Consider the following 24,796-nt stretch of genomic DNA (forward strand, 5'->3'; position numbering starts at 1 on the left):
AGATGCATGAACACCTTACCCCTAGCCTAGACCACCTTCACCTTTCACACGGGTTACTGCATTAGCCTCATGCTTGGTCTCCTTATGTTTACCCTTATCCTGTTCCAATCCATTCTCTCACAGCAGCCAGAATAACCTTTTTAGAACATAAATCTGCTTATATCACGTCATAGTTTAAACCCTGTTTGGCTTTGTGAAAGAAGATATTTATTTGATCCTCCCATGATTATTAAGATGCAACATGAAAGTAAATGCACGTAAAACTGTGAGTCAAGTCCTTTGAATCTCATATATCAAGACTAGTTTGGTGACCTTGGGCAAGCTATTTCTCAAGCTGTTTCCTCAAGTATAAAATACAGATAGACTGAGGAGGGAGGGGAGGTAATAAATATGAAAGGTCCTGTATAAATCCAGGACGTTGTTAATAGTTAACGTTATGCTTGTAGTGTCCTTTGAAATATTGTCCTTGTCTTAATCACAGTATCTAGCAGGTCGTGGTAGGATTTTTACAAGCTGAACCACCATTCATGTGACTGTCCAAGTTTCACAGTCTTTTTTTTTTTAAATCAAAGTCTATAAAAGTTAGGTAATTTACCAAAAGTAAAAGCTAGTTACCATGTCGGTACTAAAACCCAAGACTATATCTTTGGCATTATAGTCTGGTAATCTTTCCACTAGACTTTGCTGCCTTCCCAAAAGAATTAAGATCATGTGTTTATAAAAAATCACATAAATATTTTACCTGTGATTATAACTTTGATACATAACCCATCTTCCATAATTTGAGAAAAGTTTAGAAAGGTGTATCTGTATAATTTCCTGACTTAATCAGGACTTTTGGCCTATAGGTGGTGGCTTTTGAAAGAGACTTTGTCGGGTTACATAGGTAGCTAAAAGAAATATTAGAGTAACTCTCAGAATTGATGGTCCAGGCTTCAGAGACTAGAACTGGAACTTAGGACAGATAAGACTCTCTATCATCGACAGCCCTAGGTCTGTATGTCCTTAACAGTTGACAAACCAAGAACGATGAGCTACACCTCCCTCCCTCCCTCTGCTTTCTCTCTTTTTTGGGAGGACCCCTTTTGGCCTAACCCATACCCATAACCATTTCTGTGGTAGTGTTCGATTGAACATTATGAAATTACCAATAGACATATTTTAACCATCTAAAAAAGCCACTTCATATACATCACCTTAGTAGTGCAGGGTGTTATAGGTGAAAATGAGGCATCATAGATCCACAGCCCTAATGGAACCTCAAAAACCAGTAGAGTTCCACAAAAGAGCTGTTTTTCTGCTACCAGAAGAAGGAAAATAGGAAAGTATTCTGGAGAGACAAATGTTAATATAATAACCATAGTGTGACACAGAGGATGGATCAGTTAGAATACAGGTAGTGTATAGCGTGCGTGCTCAGTCATGTCTGACTCTTTGCAACCCCATGGACTGTACCCCACCAGACTTCTCTGTCCATGGAATTTTCCAGGCAAGAATACTGGAGTAGATTGCCATTTCCTACTCCAGGGGAATCCTCCTGACCCAGAGATCAAACCCATGTCTCCTGCATTAGCAGGCAGATTCTCTACCACTGAGCCACCTGGGAAGCCCAGAATTCAGCTAGACCACTCTGGAAATGAAAAAGACTTCAAATATAAAAATTTCTAAAATGAGAAGCTGAATTTTTCTTTCCTTAAGCATCTCAAAGTTTGACAGATCTTTCTTTTATGTAGTACATGGGCCTAAAGCTCTCAAATTTTACCTTTTGTACTTTGCTGTTGTATGTTAAACATTTATTGAATGTCAGACACGTCCTGAATACCTTCCACAAAACAATCATTTAAAGACGAACTGAGGCTCAAAGAGAGAAAATAACTTGCCTAAGATTACACAACTTATTAACTACGGAACTAGAATTCAAAGTCGAAATTGAAGGTAAAACCCAGCTTTTCCTTTCATTGCAGTACTTCTCAACGATTGTCACTGAAATACCTCTAAAGACAGAAGAGAGTACATATGTATGCCTGAGATGTCTGTAGGCACATAGGATCTTAAATGAGTGTGTTTGCTACTCTGTGATGAATGGTGATAACTTTGGTTTTTAAATGCTGATGGTTTTGTTATTGTTGCTGTTTTTTAGTTAATATATGGCTGTGCTGGGTCTTTGTTGATGCAGGGGCTTTTCTCTAGCTGTGGCGAGTAGGGCTGCTCTCCAGTTGTGTGCAGGCTTCTCATCGTGGTGGCTTCTCTTGTTGCAGAGCACAGGCTGTAGGGCACACAGACTTCAGTAGTTGTGGCTCATGGGCTCTAGACCTCAGGCTTAGTAGTTATGGCACAAAGGCTTAGTTCCTCCACGATATGTGGGGTCTTCCTGGATCAGGAATTGAACCAATGTCTCCTACATTGGTAGGTGGATTCTTTATCACTGAGCCGCCAGGGAAGCCCCCGTTGTTGCTGTTTTTAACTCAGACTTTGAGTTAAATTGTCTGCGGAAGATGTCGGGCACATTATCTCAGTATGAGAAAAATGGCACACTGTGGCTTAACATGTGCTGCAACTAGAGAGTGGCTCACCTAGTGTACACCACTCAGGTCAGACCCATCAGCTGTGCGGACCTCATTTCCTCCATGAATTTTTCTGGTTATAGTGAATTGTTACACAGCTTTGGAAGTGGTTGGTAATTGCTGTGTTACAGCTGAACATTATTTTGTTGTTGTTGTTGCATACCTAAGGGAGATATTAGCTATGTGCTTTATAGAAACTATACCTTTTTTTTTTTTTTTAAGAGTTTGAGGCATTGGAGGGAAAGAGCAGCAAAAAGTATGTTACTAATTATGTAGCAGTGCTTGGGGGAGGAGGTTGGGAGTATAATAAGACAGAAGAAAGAATGCTTTCTGGTCATTGATGCTGAAGGTGAGAGGTTCCCAATTTGATACAAAAAGCAAAACTGAAGTGATTTGAACTCCTTATTTTCATAGATAATTATGATAATGATATAATAAGTACGAAGGATGCTTTGACTAGTTTGCAGTTATGCAGGTTTCCAGATGTCTACAAAGTGCTATATTTAGGGAACATTTTGGTGAAAAAGTTATTACGGTGGTGGTATAATAAACAAAAAACTTGACCATGGGAAAATTTTCGTAGTTTTAATTACACATCAGCTATATTAACTCTTGTTTTAAATTAGTTCAAGTAGCTATGAAAATCTTTACAGAAGTTAATCTGTGTAAAAATGATTTTCAGTTTTTCTCATCTTTTATAAGACTTATCTGGTATACATTTTCTTATACGTCATTAAATTGTTTCTTAAGCAGTTTCCTTTAAAAATATTCCATATTTCCTTTTTTTTTTTATAGATGATAGTATTTCTGCCACAAGTACTTCTGATGTTCAGGATCGCCTCTCGGCCCTTGAGTTACGAGTTCAACAGCAAGAAGATGAAATCACAGTGCTAAAGGCAGCTTTGGCTGATGTTTTGAGGCGTCTTGCAATCTCTGAAGATCATGTAGCCTCGGTGAAAAAATCAGTCCCAAGTAAAGGTAATTAAGTGTGTGGTGAAGTAGGGAGAATTTTGCTTTTCACAACATTTTCTTTGAAATAATAAATTAAATGTATTTTATCAATGACATTAAGATTGGGACTATAAAACTATAGTTTCTCTTTGGGGTTACATATGACTAGAGTTTATTTTCCATTTCCTTTTTCTTTATTCCCAATAAATTCTGAAAGTTTATTATTTTAAATTGGGAATTTTTGTGTAATGCCACTAATTGTACTTACTGGCTTTTGTATCATAGTGTTTGTGTGAATTTAATGTCTTCCAACTGCATAACAAATTTACTTAGATCACAAACAGAATCATCTGTTTCCCATAGACTTTACAGTGTATGTTGAATATAGCAGATAGGCACTTATACTGTTAAAATGAACCCTCGTATCATTACAGAAATTATTTAAGCCATTATAGTTCATATAGCTTCATGCTAAGCCTTCTGTGGTCATTAGTCAGTAAAGTCTTGAAGAATTTAATTTAAACTCTGAAATTTATCGCCAACCCCAGTCCAATGAAAATTTCAAATTCCAGACTTTGGGAATTTTCACAGATTGGAATAAACAGTCATCAGGACCTTGTTGTCTGAGTTTGGAGCAGATGTCGTGTGACCTTTCTCTTCTTCGAACCACCCAGATGGAATTTTTAATTCTTTCACATAATTGAACAATCAAACACATCATTTCATATGTCTCACTGATTTCTTGGTAGAGTAGATGGACCATGTTGCAAGAAGGGGAGCCCTTCCAGGGCCCGTAAGTGGGCTCTTGTCTAACACTCAGAAATGAATTGTCTGAGGAGACTCACATGCTGACAAAGCAAGAGATTTTATTGGGAAAGGGCACCCTGGCAGAGAACAGTAGGATAAGAGAACCCAGAAGAGTTGGCTCTGCCACATGGCTCACAGTCTTGGGTTTTATGGTGATGGGGTTAGTTCCGGGTTGTCTTTAGCCAATCATTTTGACTCAAGAGTCCTTCTTGGTGGTGCGTGCCTTGTTCAGCCAAGATGGATGCCATTGAGAAGGATTCTGGGAGGTAGTTGGACATGCGGTGTCACTTGTTAACCTTTCCTGAACGCTCCCTGTTGGTGGTGGCTAATTAGTCCCTGTTCCTTACCAGGACCACCTGTGGTAAAACAACTAACTCATGCAAATGGTTACTATGGTGCCTGGCCAGGGTGGGCGGTTTCAGTCAGTATGCTTCCCCTAACAAACAGGCATAATTATCCCCATTTGGCAACAGGAAAAGAAGAGACTCATCACCTTACCTCTACTGTAATATGTCAGTGCAAATGATTAATCAGAGGAGTTTTACATAACTCCTAGATTTTTAGTAAGTAATTAGATAGTTAACTAGAATGTGAGGAGCAGATTTGGAAGGAAGATTATGAATTCAGTTTCTGAATGTTGAATTTAAGGTACATATATATGGTTTATAGATAGATATAAATTTGGGAATGTTCAGCTTATGGATGAACATTTCTATGTTGACGTCATAGAAAGAGGATGTAAAAAAGAAAGTAGCTCAGGGTAGTTCTTTAGGGAGCTCCAGTATTTCAGCATAGCAAAGAAAGAGTGATTCATGTTGCCAGCTGCTACAAAGAGGTCAAGTAAAACAAAGACTGAGAGGTGACCATTGTATTTGATATTTCTGAAAATATTAGAAACCTCTCCAAAAGGAATTTTAGTGGAGTGATAGGATTACAAATCTAATTGCACTATTTGAGAAATAAGAATTGAAGAGAATTGTGGAATCAAGAGCTGCAGCTATAGCCAGCTACTCTTTTCAAAAAATTTGCCTGAGAAAGGAAGAGGGTAGTCACCAGAAGGATGCTAAATCAAAGGCCAGTTTTAATTTTAATTTTTTTAAGATGTTATAGACTTGAGCAGAAAAATATGTTGAGAACAGAAAGGCAGCAAAGAGGAAGATGATGTTGGTGGGGGAGGGGTAGTGGTAATTGTGGCAGGTTTCCTGGGAGTTTGAGAAGGGATGTTAAAAGCAGATTTAAAAGCTGTTAGTGTTAGATGGAGTAAAGACTACAGCTGAGATAAGCTGGAAAGAGATAAAATTCAGTGGAGATTAATGTTATATTCACAGTTGTCAGTGCTGGAAGTTTCATCCCTTATCACTTTCTCCTCGGAGATAGCGACTAAGTCGCTCAGCTGTGGACTGGAACCCGCCAGGCTCCATGGGGTTTTCCAGGCAAGAATATTGGAGTGGGTTGCCATTTCCTTCTCGTGAAGCCCTTTAAGAAACTAAGACAGCTTCCGGGTGACGGACTGAAAAAAGGGAGTAAATGTTTGGACTGGTTAGAGAGTGGAGAATGGAAGGCCACAGAAAGAAGTGCTCAGGGACCCTGGTGTGAAACTTCAAGGGAGAGGCATTCATTCTGCCTGGCTTTCTGATTTACATTCTTATACCTCCCGCCCTCCAGCACTCCCGGGGCTTTGTGTTAATTGTAGAAAGTTAGATAGCATACCATTAATACATTTGTCTTACTAACCACCATTAAATAAATATGTCAGTGGTATGGGATAAGGCGCCTCTGTTTGACAAAAGACTTGATTAAAACCACTCTGGTTGTTATAAGTGGGTTTTTTATTTTTTGAGAACCAACTTTGAAGACTGTCAAGATCACGCCAGGGGGGGAAAATTTGTTTGGTTGTAAATAGATTTTTATAAGAGGATTCTGGAGTATTAATGTATATGGGCTTTACAGAGAAGGTAAACTGTACGTAATGAGAGAAGAACAAGTTTCTCTTCCATACTTGATATGTGTATCATCCGCTTCTGGCTCTATATTAAATCCTATAAGAGAAGTGACATAGTATTTGATCATTACTCACAGCATTTTAAAAAATTTATATAGTTTACATTAGCCTACAATCTTTAAAAAATGTTATTATGCTAAAACAATAATACATTTTAATCTTGTTTTGAGGAAAAATTAAAGTGTTTTCTCCCATTGTTTATTTACTAAGGTATTTTAGTAAAGAAAAATTTATAGAGAAGTTTAAAGACGGCTCTGTTTTTAATTTGGCATTAAATGATATTTTATATGACACATCAGTTACTTAGCATCTACTTGTTTCAGTTTCATGAAATACAAATACAGTTAAATAGCTGTAGCCCCTATCCCCAGGAATATATTTTTGTAAACTGTCCTTTTCTAATTGTCCTTCATTATTTCTTTGTATCTAAAGTGAATTTCAGATCAGCTTTGTTACAGGCTCTTCAGTAGAGATATTTATCCAGTTCTGGAACCATCTGCAGTTTTTACATTGGAACTTTTCCTTCCACATAGTACTGATTATTAATTCTTTTTTTTTTTTTCATTTATTTTTATTAGTTGGAGGCTAATCACTTTACAATACCGCAGTGGGTCTTGTCATACATTGACATGAATCAGCCATGGATTTACATGTATTCCCCATCCCGATCCCCTCTCCCACCTCCCTCTCTACCCAATCCCTCTGGGTCTTCCCAGTGCACCAGGCCCAAGCACTTGTCTCATGCATCCAACCTGGGCTGGTGATTTGTTTCACTATAGATAATATACATGTTTCGATGCTGTTCTCTCGAAACATCCCACCCTTGCCTTCTCCCACAGAGTCCAAAAGTCTGTTCTGTATATCTGTGTCTCTTTTTCTGTTTTGCATATAGGGTTATCATTACCATCGTTCTAAATTCCATATATATATGTGTTAGTATGCTGTAATGTTCTTTATCTTTCTGGCTTACTTCACTCTGTATAATGGGCTCCAGTTTCATCCACCTCATTAGAACTGATTCAAATGAATTCTTTTTAATGGCTGAGTAATATTCCATGGTGTATATGTACCACAGCTTCCTTATCCATTCGTCTGCTGATGGGCATCTAGGTTGCTTCCATGTCTTGGCTATTATTATTAATTCTTATTAATAACTTTATTAATTAGATAATAAATTCCTTTTTGTTAATTCTATGTCTTAAGTTTACTTTGACTGCCATTCTTTTTTTCTTTTTTGGCTATTACAAAAGTTTATTTAACAAAAAAGTTAGAAAATGTACACAACCCAGTTTTTCTGGTAGTAAAATGTGGAGAAGGGGACACATGGAAGCAGTTGATTCCTCTGGTGAACACAGCCGTTGTTCATACTCGTTCCAAGGCTTCTAACATGATGATACTATTTCTTCATATTACCACTATTCCAATATTGTTCTGTTGCCCACTAGTTGCCATCTCCACACATTCATCTATCACAAGATTCATAAAGGGATCAAATCCCCGCAATATTCCTCGGACATGTCTGCCACCATTTAATTTCAGTGATAACTTCTTGTTCATAAATTTCTTCAACTTGGGAGGGTGTGCTTTGCTCATGATGTCTACTCTGCGAGCTCAAAGAAGCCTCCAAACGGAATTCGAGTGGTCCTCTTGCCATTCTTATAATATGCTGATATGGTTCACTTTTTCACTAGTCCACTAGTGAATATTCTTTAAGTTACTTTGTTACTTTAGACACAGACTTTGAATTGCTGGCTATAAAATGGATTGATGGGGGAAGATTGATTATATAATAATTTGGGGAAATATTAATTAAGAAATGAACATAATTCATTAAGAATTTATTACTGTTTCCCATTAGTGAAAAATTTTGCCTCACCATTTGTTTTCTAATATTGATACTAAAACAGCAAGAGAAATACGTAAAGTTTTGTTAATTTTATTTGCAATTCTGAGCAACTTTATCTCAAAATGTATATATATAACAGTATAAAAAGTAATTGACAAATATTAAGTGAATTTTTGTATATTTTGTTGTCATTTGTATATAACCTTAAAAAGATCAACTATCAGTTTTGACATAAAACAGAATTAATATGTTAATACTATAAATATTTGGAATAAACACTTAAAGTGTTTTCTAACAAATGCAAAAAAAATTTTGAAAAAAATTTGAAAAAGTGAAATTATTTTGCAGGGATTTTATATTTTTTCCTTCAATTAAAAAGTAGGTGATCTGAAATTAATGTTATATGTCAATTATACCTCAATTAAAAAAAACTGAAATCATTCCTGATACTATAGTACAGCTTTATACGTGAAATTTTTTAGTCCCTTGTGAAATGAGGATTTGTAGTATTCACTTTCACACAAATTACTGTAGGACAGTAATCATTACCATCTTCTTAAGATATTTAGAGCTTCTAGAGGACTTTTCTTTAGAGGTAAGAGTAAACTGCAATAGATAAGTGGGTAATAAGATTTTATGAAGCTACGGTCTGAAGTGTAAGTCAGCTTCCTTATTGTTGAAGACAACTATTACATACTTTTGCTAGATGGTGGTGATATGGAAACATGACTTGGCTGCAGGTAGGGCTAAAACTAAACGTGTATGCTAATGGTTTAATGACATTCTCTGCCACTTCATAGTAGTATTGCCATTCAGTTAATGCCAGAATCAAAAACACACCTAACTAGTTATTTCAATATTTTTAGTTCTGTTCTTTTAGTTTGTCCTCTCCAGTATGCCAGCAGTATTAAAAACTAAACCTCATTTTTTCTTGAACATATTATGTCAGACACTTAACTGAGGTAGAAAGTTTTCCCAATAGTTTTTAAGGTGGCCAGTCATTTAAATTTCTCATATACCTTCTCTTCTGTTGGAGAATTCTTTCCTTTTGACGACATATGTTCATAATATATACACCAGTTGCAGCTGAATCCTTGCCAAAAAAAAAAAAAATTACCTGTACTTTGGAGCAAAAGGGAAGGCCCAGGGAACACTCTGGCAGTTTTAACTGCCAGGAAGACAAATTATGTCACAGCTGGTGCCTGGGAAACCCATTAAGACCTCTTGGGGTGACCAAATGAATGTAATTTGAGAATATAGCCCAGTGGCAATATGTGAAGACAAGCTGTTAGTACACAATGGTATAAAAGCTCATGAGTCAAATTATCTAAAGGTGGGAAACCGTCATTTTAAACCAGGAAACTGCTGGTAAATCAGAAAAATCAAGCATTATGACTGCTGCTTGAGAGGTGAGAGAACCCAGAGGCAAAACTGAAATTTAGAGGATGTCAGTTCTCTAAAAAAAGCATTCCTAATTATACAGAATCTAGGATAGTATACAGGCACAGATCTGTATCATTTGGCGCTCTTACTGTAAATAACATTTGGGAGCAGACAGAGATCTCTGGTCGTGAGTTTGCTGAAAATGTTGTTAATAAGTAAATTCCTTTAATCAGGTTAAAAGGAGTGAATTTCCTTGGTGGGGCCCTTAAGCTAAAATGATTCATAATTGTGGTAGGGGATGGAGAGAGTATCTTATTATTTTGACAACACATCAAAGACTTCTAAGCTGCTCGTGGTATGTGAAAGTAAACGGGTGGATATTGCCTCAGACAAGGCAGCAATTACCATTTACAGAGCTCCATTTCTCCATGAGAGTCAAATACTCTTTGGTCATTTCTACTCAGAATACCCTTTAAAAAATTAATGGCCAAGAGTTAAGACTAAAGTACACCTTCCTGTGAGACAAGAGGAAAGGAGAAAAGTATGGATAGAATTCCACATGGAAGAGATAAAATTTGATAAAGTATATGTAGTCCTCACTCTTTTCAAAGAATGAAGCAAAGTTTAATTGACAAATTGAAAAAGGTGGGAGGGAGCTTGAAAATGTGAAAAGAACGGAAGAGGTGAGTGTGAACTAAAAGTTTTCATCACAGACCATCTTTACCCTTCTCCTGATCAAAAAATTTCTCATCCTTTAGGGCCTCAAGTGAATTCTTGAAAATGATCTATTTTGGTCTCTTCTTGGAGTTGTTTAAAAGTTTTGTTATGTGGTTCTGTTGGTATATATATATATTTGTTGCTCCTGCAAGATTATAAACTATTTGGAGGCAGGGACAGTTTCTTACATAACTAACCTTGGGGTGACTCAATAAATGCTTGTTAAAATAAATGCAGGAAGAAGAAAGCTCTAGAGTAGGAAGTTATTTTGTAAGTTAGTCTTTGGATGGAGGGATTGGGATAGATGCAAGAATAAGAGGATATTACAGATGAGGGTAGCAATATGCATTTCAGATTTGCAACACTTGCAGCAGTCCCTAGTGATAACTTTACTGTGTGAGTGTAGAGTTCAGTGAAATTCATTAGTATTTAGGAACTGTTAGGCTAAAATGTCAGAAAGATCATCTGCTTAGGTTTGTCATCAAGAAATATAAACAATGATGATTAGCATCGTTATGTCACAATAAAGTAAAATAAAGTATAAAATTTATTCGTTGGCCTTCAACCCTGGCATTATGATGGCTAAAACTGAAATTGTAATTAAAACTAAGTTAGTACCTTCTTGGTTTATAGGCTGTTAGCCTAATTTCTCTTATTTGAACTGTATTTCTGCTCAGAAATAGGACTAGTTTTGTACTGTTGTTTACTAGAGGTCACTGTTGCTTCCAGTCTTGCAGGCTAATCTTTGAGAGGCTTGTGACTTAGACTTTATAATGCCCAAGCCTTGGGGGAAGGGATGTAGATATATGAACATACGTGTGTAGCTAATGATGCATTTTAGTCATAAATTTGTGTAACTGCAATCATTTTTATGCTCCTTTCTTCCAGTTAGGTTCCTAATATTCTGAATTTCAAAGAATACATTTTAGACTTCTCAGCCAGAAAACAAGCCTCTACCCACAGTTCCTTTTTGTTTTTTGCCTATGCTTTACATAACTCATTGCCTCTACTGTGGGAGATCATTCACCCTTTTATCCAAATACTAAGGATTCCTGGCACTAAGAGTTATGTGCAATTAAACTATGGGATGGACAGTGACCATGAAAATCTTTTGGTCTCTTCTTGTTACTTAACATAGTATCTGGGGACCTTGATGATTTAGTACTTTTCTCTGCTTAGAATTTTCTTTTCCCCTACTCCCATCTGGTGAATTCCTGTCTATTATCCTGGCATAGCTCAAAATGTCACTCTCCATAAGACAGAGTTACTTCTTTCCACTTATTACCTAACCATTCCTTCTCCCTGGACTCATATCTTGATTTCACTCTCTAATATAACCTTGAGCAAGTTAATAATCTCTCTAGGCCTCGGTTATTTCATCAGCAAAATTGGAATGATAATAGTATATCCTTTTTAGGATTATAGTGAAGATTAAAGGACCTAAGAATTATACAACACTTAGGATAACAATATTTAGCAAGTGCTTGATAATTAATATTAATACTCTTCTATTCCACTGACTGTATTGTATCTCTTTCCTTCATCTTTTCAATGCACCAGTCACTATTTTAGGTGCTGGAGATTAAAGAAATAAAAAAGGCACTGACTTTGCTTCCATGGGGCCTTAGGTAAAGTGAGAAGACAGCTAAGTCAATAATTATGATATAATAATTGATATTAAAAAGGTAAACTTAGGGTGTTGTGGGAGCACCTAACTGAAACTGGAATCAAAGATTGCTTGCAGAAGGCGACATCAGCGTTCATCTTCCTTTATGATCTTAACATCCAGCTACTGGTACCAGTTCCCAAATTGTTCATCTGTATTCTAGACTTGAGCAGTTAAGAATTATCTACTTACTAGATTCTTCTGCTTCTTTGTCCCTCAGAATTCGTAAATGTAAAATGTCCCCAAGCTGAAATCATTATCTTTTAAGACCTAAATATTTCTTACAACTTCCTTTTCCTTTCCGTTTATGCTACCTAGCTCTTATTTCAGGACCCCATCATGCTTTGCTTAGACCACTGCCCTGAAATCTACTCTTCATACAGCCAGCTAGGATGAACTAAGTATTTTTTTCAGCTTAGTAGAGATGTTTGGTGGTCTCTCTCTCTTACAGATAAAATCTCCATAATCTAACTCCTCCTTACCTCTACCATCTGGACTTTACCATCTGGACTCTGCTTTTTCTTGTTCTACATTCTCACCACATAAAGAGCTCTTTTTCTACCCCACCCCCATGCTGTGCCCACTTACACACCCCACTTGACCTCCTTTCTGTTCCTTTCCACACACTGGGGAAAGATCCATGTATCTTACCACCTCGCATTTACCTGGCTGCCTCTCACTCGTTCTTTAAGACTGTTGTGCACTTTTCCTAGGAAGCCTTTCTTGAGCTCTGTGTCTCTAGTCATCCTGACAGAACCGTGTGTCTTTTCTCTGTACTTGTGTGATACTCTGAACATACCACTTTGTTGCTGTACTTTATGTTTGCAGTGCTAGTGTGATTTTCTTGCAAGATTTTAATTCACTGATGCTCCTGGCTCCCTTATATTCTCTTGTAAACACAAGGCTAGGATAATAATAGTCCTTGAGTAAATGTTTGATGGATAATGAATATATGTTAATTTAGGCAAGCAGAGGTGACTAGTGTATTACAGAGAGAAGGACCATCCAGGAGCAAAGTGCAGAGGAGTAAAAAAGTACTTAGTTTGGAAGTTTAAAATAAACAGAAATATGAGGTGTGAAGTTGGGAGTGTCAAAAATGAGCTTCAACTGGTGAAGAGAGCCCATAGTGAAAGATTTTCTTATGCCTTGCTAAGGAATTTAATTTTTATCCTGAGGACACTGGAGAGCCGTTAAAGGATTTTAAATTAAGTTATGACAGGTAGATTTACACTAATCCATTAATTCTAAGATGGCTCTATTTCTTGCATTTTAACATCTCTGGAATTGCAGTGTATCTTACTATTGATTGTGTCTTACAGTTCTTCTAAGCAGCACTTCTTTCTGGTGTTGTTCATGATAATGGTATATATTACAATTGATGGCATGTTAAATTCAAAGATACATAGCATGTTTTAGAAGGAGTTCTGACACAGTGTACAGGATGTTTTAAGAACAAGGTCGTAACACTGCCAGAAGGGAGAACAGAGATAATCTGATCATAATCCAGAAGAGAAATTTGAGGCAGTAGTGGTGAAGAATGTATTCATTTCATCGTTTAGATATTAAGTGTTTTTTAGGATTCAAGCAGAATGCTAAGCATGGTGATATGGACAAGAATCATAACAACAAGATTTCCAGCTAGAGTTACAGGTTTAAGTAAAAATAAATGGTTTAAGTAAAAATGGAGCATAGACCTCAATGTGAGGACTAAAGCCATTAAAAATTCTATTAAAAAAATACATAGTAGGAGAAAATCTTAGTGTCCTTGGTTTGGCAAAGATGTCTTTTTGTTTGTTTGGCAAAGGTGTCTTAAACAGGACATAATGAGTACAAATAATAGAAAACTCAATTATTTGAACTTCATTAGAGTTTTTAAATCTCTTCTTCCAGAGACTGTCTTGAAAATAAATATATTTACCTTTGAGAAACGAAAGCATATATCCACTCAAAGACTTGTACAGTCTTGTTCATTGTAGCTTTATTATAGAAAACTGGAAACAACCCAGATGCCAGCAGGTAAATGAATAAGTGAATTAAAACATTGTGATACCCATATGATGGGATAGAGCTATAGAAAAGACTAATCTTCTGATATACTTACCAGCTCACATGAACCTCAAAATAATAATGCTGAATTTTAAAAGGCAGGCAAAAGAGATATACACTGTATTATTCCATTTATATAAAATTCTAGAAAATGCAAACTAATCTATAGTGATAAGAAGTAGATCAGTGGTTCCCTGTGGACAAGGGTGAGGGAGAGAGCAATAAATCACAGAGGGACAGAAGGAAACTTTAGAGAATGATGGCCACATTCGTTATTCTGATTGTGGTGATTGTTTCACAGGGACAAGGGTATGAAAAATTTAGTATTAATAAATTGTACACTTTATGTGGGCTTCCCTCATAGCTTAGTCGGTAAAGAATCTGCTTGCAATGCAGGAGATCTGAGTTTGATTCCTGGGTCAGAAAGATCCCCTGGAGAAGGAAATGGCAATCCACTCCAGTATTCTTGCCTGGAAAATCCCGTGGACAGAGGAGCCTGACGGGCTACATCCATGCGGTCGCAAGAGTTGGACATGACTTAGAAACTAAACCACCACCACACTTTATGTACAGCTTATTGTCAATTTTCTCTGAACAAAACTGAAGGGAAATTTTTTTTTTTTTTTAAAGAAGGATAGATGCAACAGAGCTCTTGTCACCGATTCATTGCCATTGAACATTGGCAGTAAGGATGTGGAGGAATCAAAACTGATTTCTTATTTTCTGGTTTGTATAGTGAATGGCTGTTAATGTCTTTCACCATGAATAAGATGTATCACAGAGTCCTGGTTTTTAATTGTATTGTTTGGTGGGAGGAGGGGCACATAAGTTCATGAGGAGGTATTCAATAGCAGTTAGATGTAAAAAATTATAAAAGGGTATGATGGTGTCAAGATAACTGAAGGCCAAAATATAAAATCTGAGCAAGAAAAGAATATCCAGCAAATGAGAGTGAGAAGAAATCAGAGCTAAGAAGAAATTCAGGCAAGGACAGTGTCCTAGAAACTAAGGACATTGTCATTGCCTAAATACTGTTCTTTCATGAAAGATCAACAGTATTAGATGCTGAAGAAAAGTTAAGCAAGATAACAACTGAAAAATATTCATTGAATTTAGTGAAAAAGAAGTCACTGGTGATCTTCTCAAGAGAAGTTCCTGTGAAGTGGTTAGATGATAACCAGGTTATAGAAGGCTGAGGTGCAGATTGGAAAGTGTAGACTACTGGCTGTTTTCCAAATATTAAACTTGGAATGGAGGTGGATGGGTGCATGTGTCAGGGTTGGGGTAATTAGGGGAAATGCAGAATCAAGAGTTCTTTTGAGTATACAGTCATCCATTAGTATTCTTAGGAGATTCGTTCCAGGACCACTGAGGGGGATGCTCAAAATGCAAAGACATTTAAGTCCCTAATAAAATGGCATAGTACAGTTGGCCCACGGACTTGAGTGTCTGTGAATATTCATATCTGTGGGAGACGGAGGGTGTCCCAGAACCAGTCTCCCATGGATGCCAAAGGACAGCTGGATATATTTATGAATTATACATAACAAGTTATGTATATGTATTTTGAACAATGCCAATAAAGTTATTGGTGTTTAGCAAGTAGAATACATACAGTTATTAAATTCTAAATGAGTTACAGAGGACTTACTACTCTTCATGCAAATTGTGACCATAATCAGACTAAAACTAAAGAGAGTATCCCATTTATACTAACTGGGAGAATGTGTTTGTTTTTCTTTTAGAGATAATTGCTAACTTGGTGTGTATGAAATACAAAGTCTTCTTTCTCCTTGAGGTAAAAGAACATGAAGTAGCTTTTCTCTGTTTACATACTTGTTTGTAAGAGAACTTCTAAAATAATTTAAAACAAAATTCAGGGGGCTTCCCTGGCAGTCCAGTGGTTGAGACTTCGACACAGAGGGTATGGGTTCAGTCACTGGTTGGGGAGATAAAATCTCACATGCCTTGGGGTCAGAAAAAAACCCAAAAAACATAAAACAGAAACAATATTGTAACAAATTCAATAGACTTAAAAACGGACAAAATTTAAAACATAAGTATTGATTAGTGGCCTATCTCACTGCTGCACTCCAGTTTTTCAGAAAGAGAACATTAATGTATAATTCCTTCCTGAAAGACTTTTATCATGTGTATATTGGCAGGATTCTGATAAAGATATTAAAAATATAATAAACATGATTTGTACTTCTGTCTGTGGTGTGGCTGCAAAACTTCTCCAGTGTTTTTAATTTTGTTCTCGTTCACTTGTACTTATACAGTCAACCAGATTCAATGAGAGTTCAGGTTAGGCTAAAGATTTATCATTTTCAACATAGAGTGCCTGATAATTTTCAGTCACATAGTATGTTTTTTTGAGACCTACCATCTTATTTATATCAGCATCTTCATTTTTCTATTTTTCATTTATTTTACATAATACAGAATAAAATAACTAGATAATTGCAAAGATATTTCAATTTTTAAAATTTTTATTGCCTGTATACTTTATAACTGGCTTAGTACTTGGAAACCTGTATAGTGAATAATAAAAAGGAAGCCATTATATTAATGTATATACCTCAAAATGGCCAATACATCATAATATATCTCATCTTTTTGAAGTAAGTATCTAGGATGCGACGAGAGAACCTTCTGAGACTCATCAAAACTGTAAGGCGTAACACTGCCATCTAATCATGTGGAGATAAATGGTAATTTCACAAAATACCTTGGAAGCATTTGAAGAATTGAACTGTAAACTGTAGGACTTCGAAACTGATGATATGTTGATTTTTAAAAACATTTTTATTGTAAAATACATGGCATAAAATTTACTACTTTAACCATATTTAGGTGTACAGTTCAGTGGCATTAATTACATTCACATTGGTTATGTAACCATCACCACCATCCATCTCTAGAGCTCTCTTATCTTCCCAAACTGAAGCTGTGCATCCGTCTACTCCTTTCCCCATTTTGTTTTTTTTTTCTAGCAACTACCATTTTGTTTTCTGTTTATATGAATTTAACTCCTCCAGGTATCTAGTATAATTAAAATATGACAGTTGCTCTTTTCTTCTTATCTGGCTTATTTCACTTTGAATAATGTCTTCAAGGTTCATCCATGTTATAACATGTCTTACAATTTCATTTCCTTATTAGGCCAACTAATATTCCATTGTATATATATATATACCAGTCATTTGTCAATGGACATTTGGGTCAGTTCAGTTCAGTCACTCTGCTAAGTCACTTCAGTCGTGTCCGACTCTGTGCGACCCCATGGACAGCAGCCCACCAGGTTCCCCATCCCTGGGATTCTCCAAGCAAGAACAAGGAGTGGGTTACCATTTCCTTCTCCAATGCATGAAAGTGAAAAGCGAAAGTGAAGTCGCTCAGTCCTGTCCAATTCTTTACGAACCCATGACCTCCCTCTCCATCACCAACTCCCGTAGTTTACTCAAACTCATGTCCATTGAGTCGGTGATGCCATCCAACCCTCTCATCCTCTGTTGTCCCCTTCTCCTCCTGCCTTCAATCTTTGCCAGCATCAGGGTCTTTTCACATGAGTCAGTTCTTCGCATCAGGTGGCCAAAGTATTGGAGTTTCAGCTTCAGCATCAGTCCTTCCAATGAATATTCAGGACTGATTTCCTTTAGGATGGATTGGTTGGATCTCCTTGCAATCCAAATGACTCTCAAGAGTCTTCTCCACCACCACAGTTCAAAAGCATGAATTCTTCAACACTCAGCTTTCTTTATAATCCAACTCTCACATCCATACATGACTACTGGAAAAACCATAGCTTTGACTAGATGGACCTTCCTTTGACTAGATGGCCAAAGGTCTCTGCTTTTTAACATGCTGCCTAGGTTGGTCATAGCTTTTCTTCCACGGAGCAGGCATCTTTTAATTTCATGGCTGCAGTCACCATCTGCAGTGGTTTTGGAGTCCAAAAAAATAAACTCAACACTGTTTCCACTGTTTCCCCATCTATTTGCCATGAAGTGATGGGACCAGATGCCATGATCTTAGTTTTCTGAATGTTGAGTTTTAAGCCAGCTTTTTCAGTCTCCTCTTTCACTTTCATCAAGAGGCCCTTTAGTTCTTCTTCACTTTCTGCCATAAGGGTGGTGTCATCTGCATATCTGAGGTTATTGATATTTCTCCCGGCAATCTTGATTCCAGCTTGTGCTTCATCCAGCCCAGAGTTTCTCATGATGTACTCTGCATGTAAGTTAAATAAGCAGGGTGACAATATACAGCCTTGACGTACTCCTTTCACAGTTTGGAACCAGTCTGTTGTTCCATGTCCAGTTCTAACTGTTGCTTCCTGACCTGCATACAGATTTCTCAAGAGGCAGGTCAGGTGGTCTGGTAGTCCCATCTCTTTCAGAATTTTCCAGAGTTTGTTGTGGTCCACACAGTCAAAGATTTTGGCATAGTCAATAAAGCAGAAGTAGATGTTTTTCTGGAACTCTCTTGCTTTTTCTATGATCCAGCGGATGTTGGCAATTTGACCTCTGGTTCCTCTGCCTTTTTTAAATACAGCTTGAACATCTGGAAGTTCACGGTTCACATACTGTTGAAACCTGGCTTCGAGCATTTTGAGCATTACCTTTTGGCTATGTGGATAATGCTACTATTAATATAGGTATACAGATATCTGCCTGACTTCCTGCCTTCAATTTTGGGGGCTGTATATACCTGGAATTGCCAGATCATTTGGTCCTTTCATGTTCACCAGTACTGTTCTGTACACCAGGGGTGTGTGTGTATGTGTGTGCATGGGTGCACATGCGGTGCTGTTTTACATTTCTGTATGTAATCTAGAGGAATATGTAATATAGGAGGAATTGGGATTTCAGTTTCTACATGTATGTAGAGAGCACTGTGAACAATTTGCATCATATATTCTTACTGAAAAATAGTCAAAGATCTTGAATAGATAGTTCTCCAAAGATATACAGAGGGCCAGCAAATCCAGTAAAAGATTCTCAGTATTAGGGAAATGCAAATCAAAACCATGATGAGATAGCACTGAATTCCCAGAGATGGCTACAGTTGAAAAAAAACCCTGAAAATAACAAGTGTTGGCAAGGATGTGAAATTGGAACCCTCATACACTGTTGGTAACATTATAAAGTGGTGCAGCTGCTGGGTTTGGGGATTCCTCAATAAGTTAAACGTAACGCTGTGACCCAGCAATCCAACTCCTAGCTATCTACCCAAAATAATTAAAAACATGTTCAAAGGAAAACTTGTATACAGATGTTTAAGGCAGCACTATTTACAGTAGCAAAGGGAGAAAACAACCCAGATGTTCATCAGCAGATGAATGGGTAAACAAAATATGGCATAGTTGTAAAAATTATTCAGCCATATAAAGAATAAAATACTCCTACATTGCTGCTACGTGGATGGACCGTGAAAACATTGTTCTAAGTGAGAGAAACCACACACAAAAAGCACATAGTGTATGATTCCATGTATATGAAATACTCAGAATAGCCAAAACTATGGAGACAGTGAATATTAATGGGCGGCAAGGGCTGGGGGATGGGCGGGAGGGAATGGGGGATGAATGAGGATAGGGTTTCTGTTTGGGGTGGTAAAAATGTTCCGGACCTGGGTAGTGGTGATGGTTGCACAACGTTGTGAGTATACCAAATGCCGCTAAATTGCACGTGTTGAAATGGTTCAAATAGTACATTTTATGAGTGTTTTACTACAGCAAAAAGAAAAATATATTAAGGTAACAAGAAGTCACTGTTTGGCAGACCATCACTAGATCTGATGATCAGTGATATTAGCATAGTTTGGGGGTTATTTTACCTTATATGTGAAAATTTTCCTGGGAAGTTTGAAAAATAAACTGTAGTAGGTCTTTTCCTTCTTCTCCTAATTCATTCTGTCTGAGGTAGGGAATAGGAACCTCAAAATTAAGGAAGTACTGTCTATGATTGACACAAGTGGCTCCCAACAGCGTATCATTGTCAGAAATTCAGCGCTGTACTATCACACATGTAACATCCTAGGCTGCCAGATGTTGTAGGCTCTATACATAAAAGTTTTTGTTCCCTGTGCTTTTATGAAGGAAAAAAAATGAGATTGGCCAAATAGAAAAGATCTTCTTGTGTTCATGTGAGAAAACTGAGTCCAAAAATTCAAAATTATTCTCTACTTCCAAATTTTTACATAAATTTGACCCTTAATAGATGTGGCTCTTTTATCTTGTGACTGTGTCTTCCTTACCATTACCTTGCCAGCATATCCATCACACATACATTCCAGTCCTCCTCCTGTTTGAATGAAGACAACAGAGGTTATTTTGTATATTTATGCTTTATTTATAGGGAACAGTATTCTAAGATTCAAGATTTATGATATCTAGGATTTCTAATCAATTAAATGTCAACAGAACCTGAGCTCTTTCTGAAAATCGCTGATATGTGGGGACTTGTGGTTTACTTAAGGCACAGCTTTGAATCAAGTCCTTTAAAGCTACTGTGTGTGAAAAACAAGCCGTTTAGTTAGAGAATGACTCGAGCTGCAGTTTAGCAAATTAGCATGTCTTTTTTATAGGTCTGTTTTAATGAGATTAAATCTTCAGACAATAATATTGTGTGCTGCATAATGGATTTCTCTGAGACCTTCAGATCTTATTCATTTCCTTTTGAACTATAGACAATACTGGAGATGTATCTAATTAAAGTTGGGTGTACAAGCTAGCAAAGTTCACTGTTCTCTGGAGGAAATAACTATTTCATTGTGTTTTTATATAATTTTTCCAAATAATTTATACCTTTATATACCACATAGAGTTGTCTCAGTTTACAGATATTTATCTTTTTGCACTCAGTCCTTTCTTATTTATATACTTGATGCTTACTGAAAAAAAATAATTTTGTATGTTGCCTATGGCGGGGTGGGCAGTCTGCTTACTAAATCTAAACACTAATGGACTTACTTTTTAAGCCCTAATCTTTGAGGAATATTTTGAAAGTTAATTTTAAAACTTTTTTCTTAACCATATCTAGGCCAGCCAGGCCTTCGAGAAGCTATTTCTATGTCCTGTATAACCAACGGGAGTGGTACCAACAGAAAACCAAGTCACACCAGCTCTGTCTCAATCGCAAGAAAAGAAACTCTTTCATCTGCTGCTAAAAGGTATGCATTTGTAAAAAGCTAACATTGCAAAACTATCTGAATGTGATAACTCAGTCTTCTTTTGAAAAGAATATGAAATAAGAGCTGTATGGAATTCAAGTGAGCATGTCTTTTGAACTCTTTGTCTCTGAATGTAGTGATATCCTGCTTGTACTCGCTAAGTTTACATTCATCATACCTATGGAGTTGTGTGAGGAAGTTTTTGGTTTTTACTAAAGAAGGCAGCAGTTTCGTTTCCTGGTTTGGTTTTGTTTCTTTTTAATAAGCATCTGTTGATGAGATGAACATGACTATATTTAATGTAATTATATAAGTGAATTTTGCATAGCAAGTAATACATTTGATATAGCATTTTTAGAATTTTAAGAATTTTTTACAGCATTTTTAGAATCTTTGGTATATGTGTACATTGGTGGGAGATTAGATGCTATAACTTTTATTCTCAATCATAACTATAAAATTGAGGCTTAATTTAAAAATGGGTATGTGTGTGTGTTAGGGGGTGGTGGACAGGAAGGCAGTGGAAATATTGCAGTATAAAAATTTCAGTGGATTACAAGTTTACATTCTCTGTGTTCTTTTCATGAATTAATTAATTCAGTCTATTCTGATAAAATTGCTTATAGGCTCTTAAAACTGTTTTCTTCAAAGAACGATTGAAGAAAAACTTTAAGTAATAGAATAATATTTAAAATATGCTGATGGAAAATGGTTGCCTCAGTAAGCTAATGCTGAGTTTTCTGTCAGTGTGTTTTCACAGATGTTAACCAGACATTTGACTACAGGAATGGTGAAGAAATGACAGAATCTTTAGGCCTTTTAAAAATCCCGTTCTGTAATTGAGTTATTAAGTCATTATTGTTATAGAATCTAGACTTTATCCTCCAAAGCATGCCAAAATTTATTACCTGTGTTCCAGTTTCAGGAGAAAAGGACAAATGATGAAAACATAAACATGTGGTGGAAATTTTTAATACAATTTTTAATAATAAACCTCCTTGTTGTATCAGCCCATTTTCTTACATAGCTATAGTTATGTGCAGTGGTCGGTATTATGTACAGTAGTGACTTAGTTTAAACCAGATGAGTTTGTTCATTTATGATGCAGGGGCTTTGTGTTTTGTTTTGAAATAACCCAGAAGGAAAATCTACTGGGTCCATATAAGACTACTGGCCCAATGCTGTGAATAATTTGAAGACCAATAAGAAAGAAGTAGTTTCTAATTCAGTTTTAAATTTCAAAGTTAGTTTAATATTTTTGAGGTAGAATTAAGTTTCTCAGCACATACTTTAAAAATTGAGTATAAACAAGACAATCAAAAGCCAGTCTGAAGTCAGAATGTATCAGAATGAACCAGATTAAGAAATGTTACTGTCAAAATTATATTTGAACATTATTCATTATTATCATGTGGTTAAATTGTATGTACTATTTACATTTGTGTAGCATGTTCTTAAACATACTTCTTTGTAGATTGTGCACCTTATAGTAAATTTTAAAATGTCCTTTGGTTAAGATAGTTGCAATTTTATACCTTTTCAACGCTGGAATCGTTGTTTCCATCTGTTTTGTAATATTGTCAGAAGTGTTTGTGTAGTATAAGAACTCTTATCCAGTGTGATCAGGGATAGCGATGCTTCATTAACCAAGAGTCGGTGTGGAATCATATGAATTTATAAATAAATATCTGAAATATTTTATTTTAGCTTAAAATATGTTCACATGGGCTTCTCTGGTGGCTCAGACAGTAAAGAATCTGTATGCAATGCAGGAGACCAAGGTTCGATCCCTGAGTTGGGAAGATCCCCTGGAGAAGGGAATGGCTACCCAGTACACCAGTATTCTTGTCTGGAGAATTCCATGGACAAGCCTAGTGGACTACAGTCCATGGGGTCACAAAGAGTTGGGCACAACTGAGCAACTTTCACTGTGTTCATTTGTCAATTTTTTAGTGAAAGGCTGAGTCTCCCCCATTTTCCTCTCTTAAATATTCATCTCTGATTTACTTACTGTCTTGCATAAAATACACCCATAAATTGTTTTTTACAATTTTTAGTTTCATTTTTTAAGACAGAAAAAGAAACTTAAAATTCTTGCAAGATGGTATGAACTAGAACCCATCTTTTTTGTGTGATTTTTTTTCTTAATCTTTTGTAATTGTTTCACCTACACAAATAATTTAATAGCAGTTCTTTTAGTAACTCATTTTTATTTGGTCTTTGCAAAGAATTCAGCTTAGTTTACATAGAAATTACTCTCTTTTCTTTGTACATTTTGTCAGTTTTCTTTGTATGTTATTAACTTAATCGTTAAAATAACAAGTACAACTGGTATAAAGAAGTTCAGGGGAAAAAACACAGTTGACTCTTGGTAAGTGTAAGACTCAGCTGCTGAGAGCAGAAGCATACAAAAGAAACAGGAATCAGAGGAAACCTACAGAACGTGAGCATTTAGTGTCCTTGGGCGTGAGTGTGCTTAACCGGGGGCAATGGATAGTGTCACTGCTGCTCTGATGTGGGTAAACTGAAGTCAGGTAAGAGAGCTTTTACGGTCCCCCCACATTTGCTAAGATGACATGAGGCATTAGAGGCCAATTTGGTCCAAAGGGGCAATCTTCATAGGATATGTTGTCTTAGAATTATAAAAAATTCTTTACTGACGATTTTAATAGCTTCCAGAATTCTTAAAGAAATATTTTCATTATTGAATGAAAGCAGTGTAAATTGTATTAGCTGTATGATTTAGGATTTTGAATTATATAATAGTAGTAACTTTTTCCATCATTTGACATCTTTTTTTGTTTAAATGTGTGTTGTTCCATGTTATACTTTATTTTACAGTGGTACAGAAAAAAAGAAAGAAAAACCACAAGGACACAGAGAGAAAAAAGAGGACTCTCACTCTAATGATCAAAGTCCACAAATTCGAGCATCACCTTCTCCCCAGCCCTCTTCACAGCCTCTCCAAATACACAGGCAAACTCAAGAAAGCAAGAATTCTACTCCCACCAAAAGGTTTTAACTGACCCCAAGTACAGAGTTAGGGAATGGTTGTAATGATCCCTAAATTCTGTGACTTGAGAAAAAGTCACAGAAAAAGTTGGCTATCCATGGATCCTAAGAGAAAAACTTGTGGACTTTTCCCCTTCACTTCTTTGCGGCAATAATCTGTATTTTAACAGATTGAGGAATGATAATTTAAAATTACCATTTACAATTATTCAAAATCTATAAGTTAAAACTTGAGGAAAAAGCTAGGTTATAAAGATGAAAGGAAGGCAAAGGTAACCTACTCTAAAACCAAAACAACAGTTTAAAATTACAGAATATTAAAATATATGTATAACTGCATAAATTTATAGCCATGGATAAAAAATTGCATGTGTTCTTATGCTTGCCATATTTTGGCATCATTACAACCTTCAGCTTGTCAGGGCCCTTCACAACATATGGCTCTTTACTGTGACTGCATCTCAGTTTCAGTTTGGGGTTTTGGGAGGATAAGTTCTTGCTTGAGTAGAGAACTGAATTCATTTCTCCTAATCTTTTCTATGCTAAAGGCTTGCTTGAGGGCTTCTCTCTGTGTCTTAATATTTTTAAGTTATGAGAAGGGGAGAAGGGAGAAATGTTCTAACGATGTG

At 36.4% G+C, this 24,796-nt stretch overlaps 2 protein-coding genes across 5 annotated transcripts in view; one reads left to right on the forward strand and one right to left on the reverse strand.

The window, feature by feature from the left end:
* Nucleotides 1–24,796, forward strand: part of EML4 (EMAP like 4) — a 151,050-nt gene that overhangs the window by 61,767 nt on the left and 64,487 nt on the right. For all 4 annotated transcript variants that reach the window (XM_043468418.1, XM_043468419.1, XM_043468417.1 and 1 more), the window contains exons 2-4: nt 3,360–3,542; nt 21,026–21,155; nt 23,997–24,170. In XM_043468418.1, coding sequence (XP_043324353.1) covers nt 3,360–3,542; nt 21,026–21,155; nt 23,997–24,170 — 487 coding nt within the window. The remainder of the gene's footprint in view (nt 1–3,359; nt 3,543–21,025; nt 21,156–23,996; nt 24,171–24,796) is intronic.
* LOC122441610 (small nuclear ribonucleoprotein G-like) lies at nt 7,555–7,947 on the reverse strand. Its single transcript, XM_043468421.1, has one exon. The coding sequence runs from the start codon at nt 7,915–7,917 to the stop codon at nt 7,729–7,731; it is 189 nt and encodes a 62-aa protein (XP_043324356.1). The 5' UTR covers nt 7,918–7,947; the 3' UTR covers nt 7,555–7,728.

Source organism: Cervus canadensis, chromosome 5 (assembly GCF_019320065.1).
Source record: "Cervus canadensis isolate Bull #8, Minnesota chromosome 5, ASM1932006v1, whole genome shotgun sequence".
Classification (NCBI taxonomy): domain Eukaryota; kingdom Metazoa; phylum Chordata; class Mammalia; order Artiodactyla; family Cervidae; genus Cervus; species Cervus canadensis.

What these genes read in the sequence shown, in the direction of transcription:
- LOC122441610 (XM_043468421.1), bottom strand. Translation starts at nt 7,917, where the DNA reads ATGAGCAAAGCACACCCTCCCAAGTTGAAGAAATTTATGAACAAGAAG.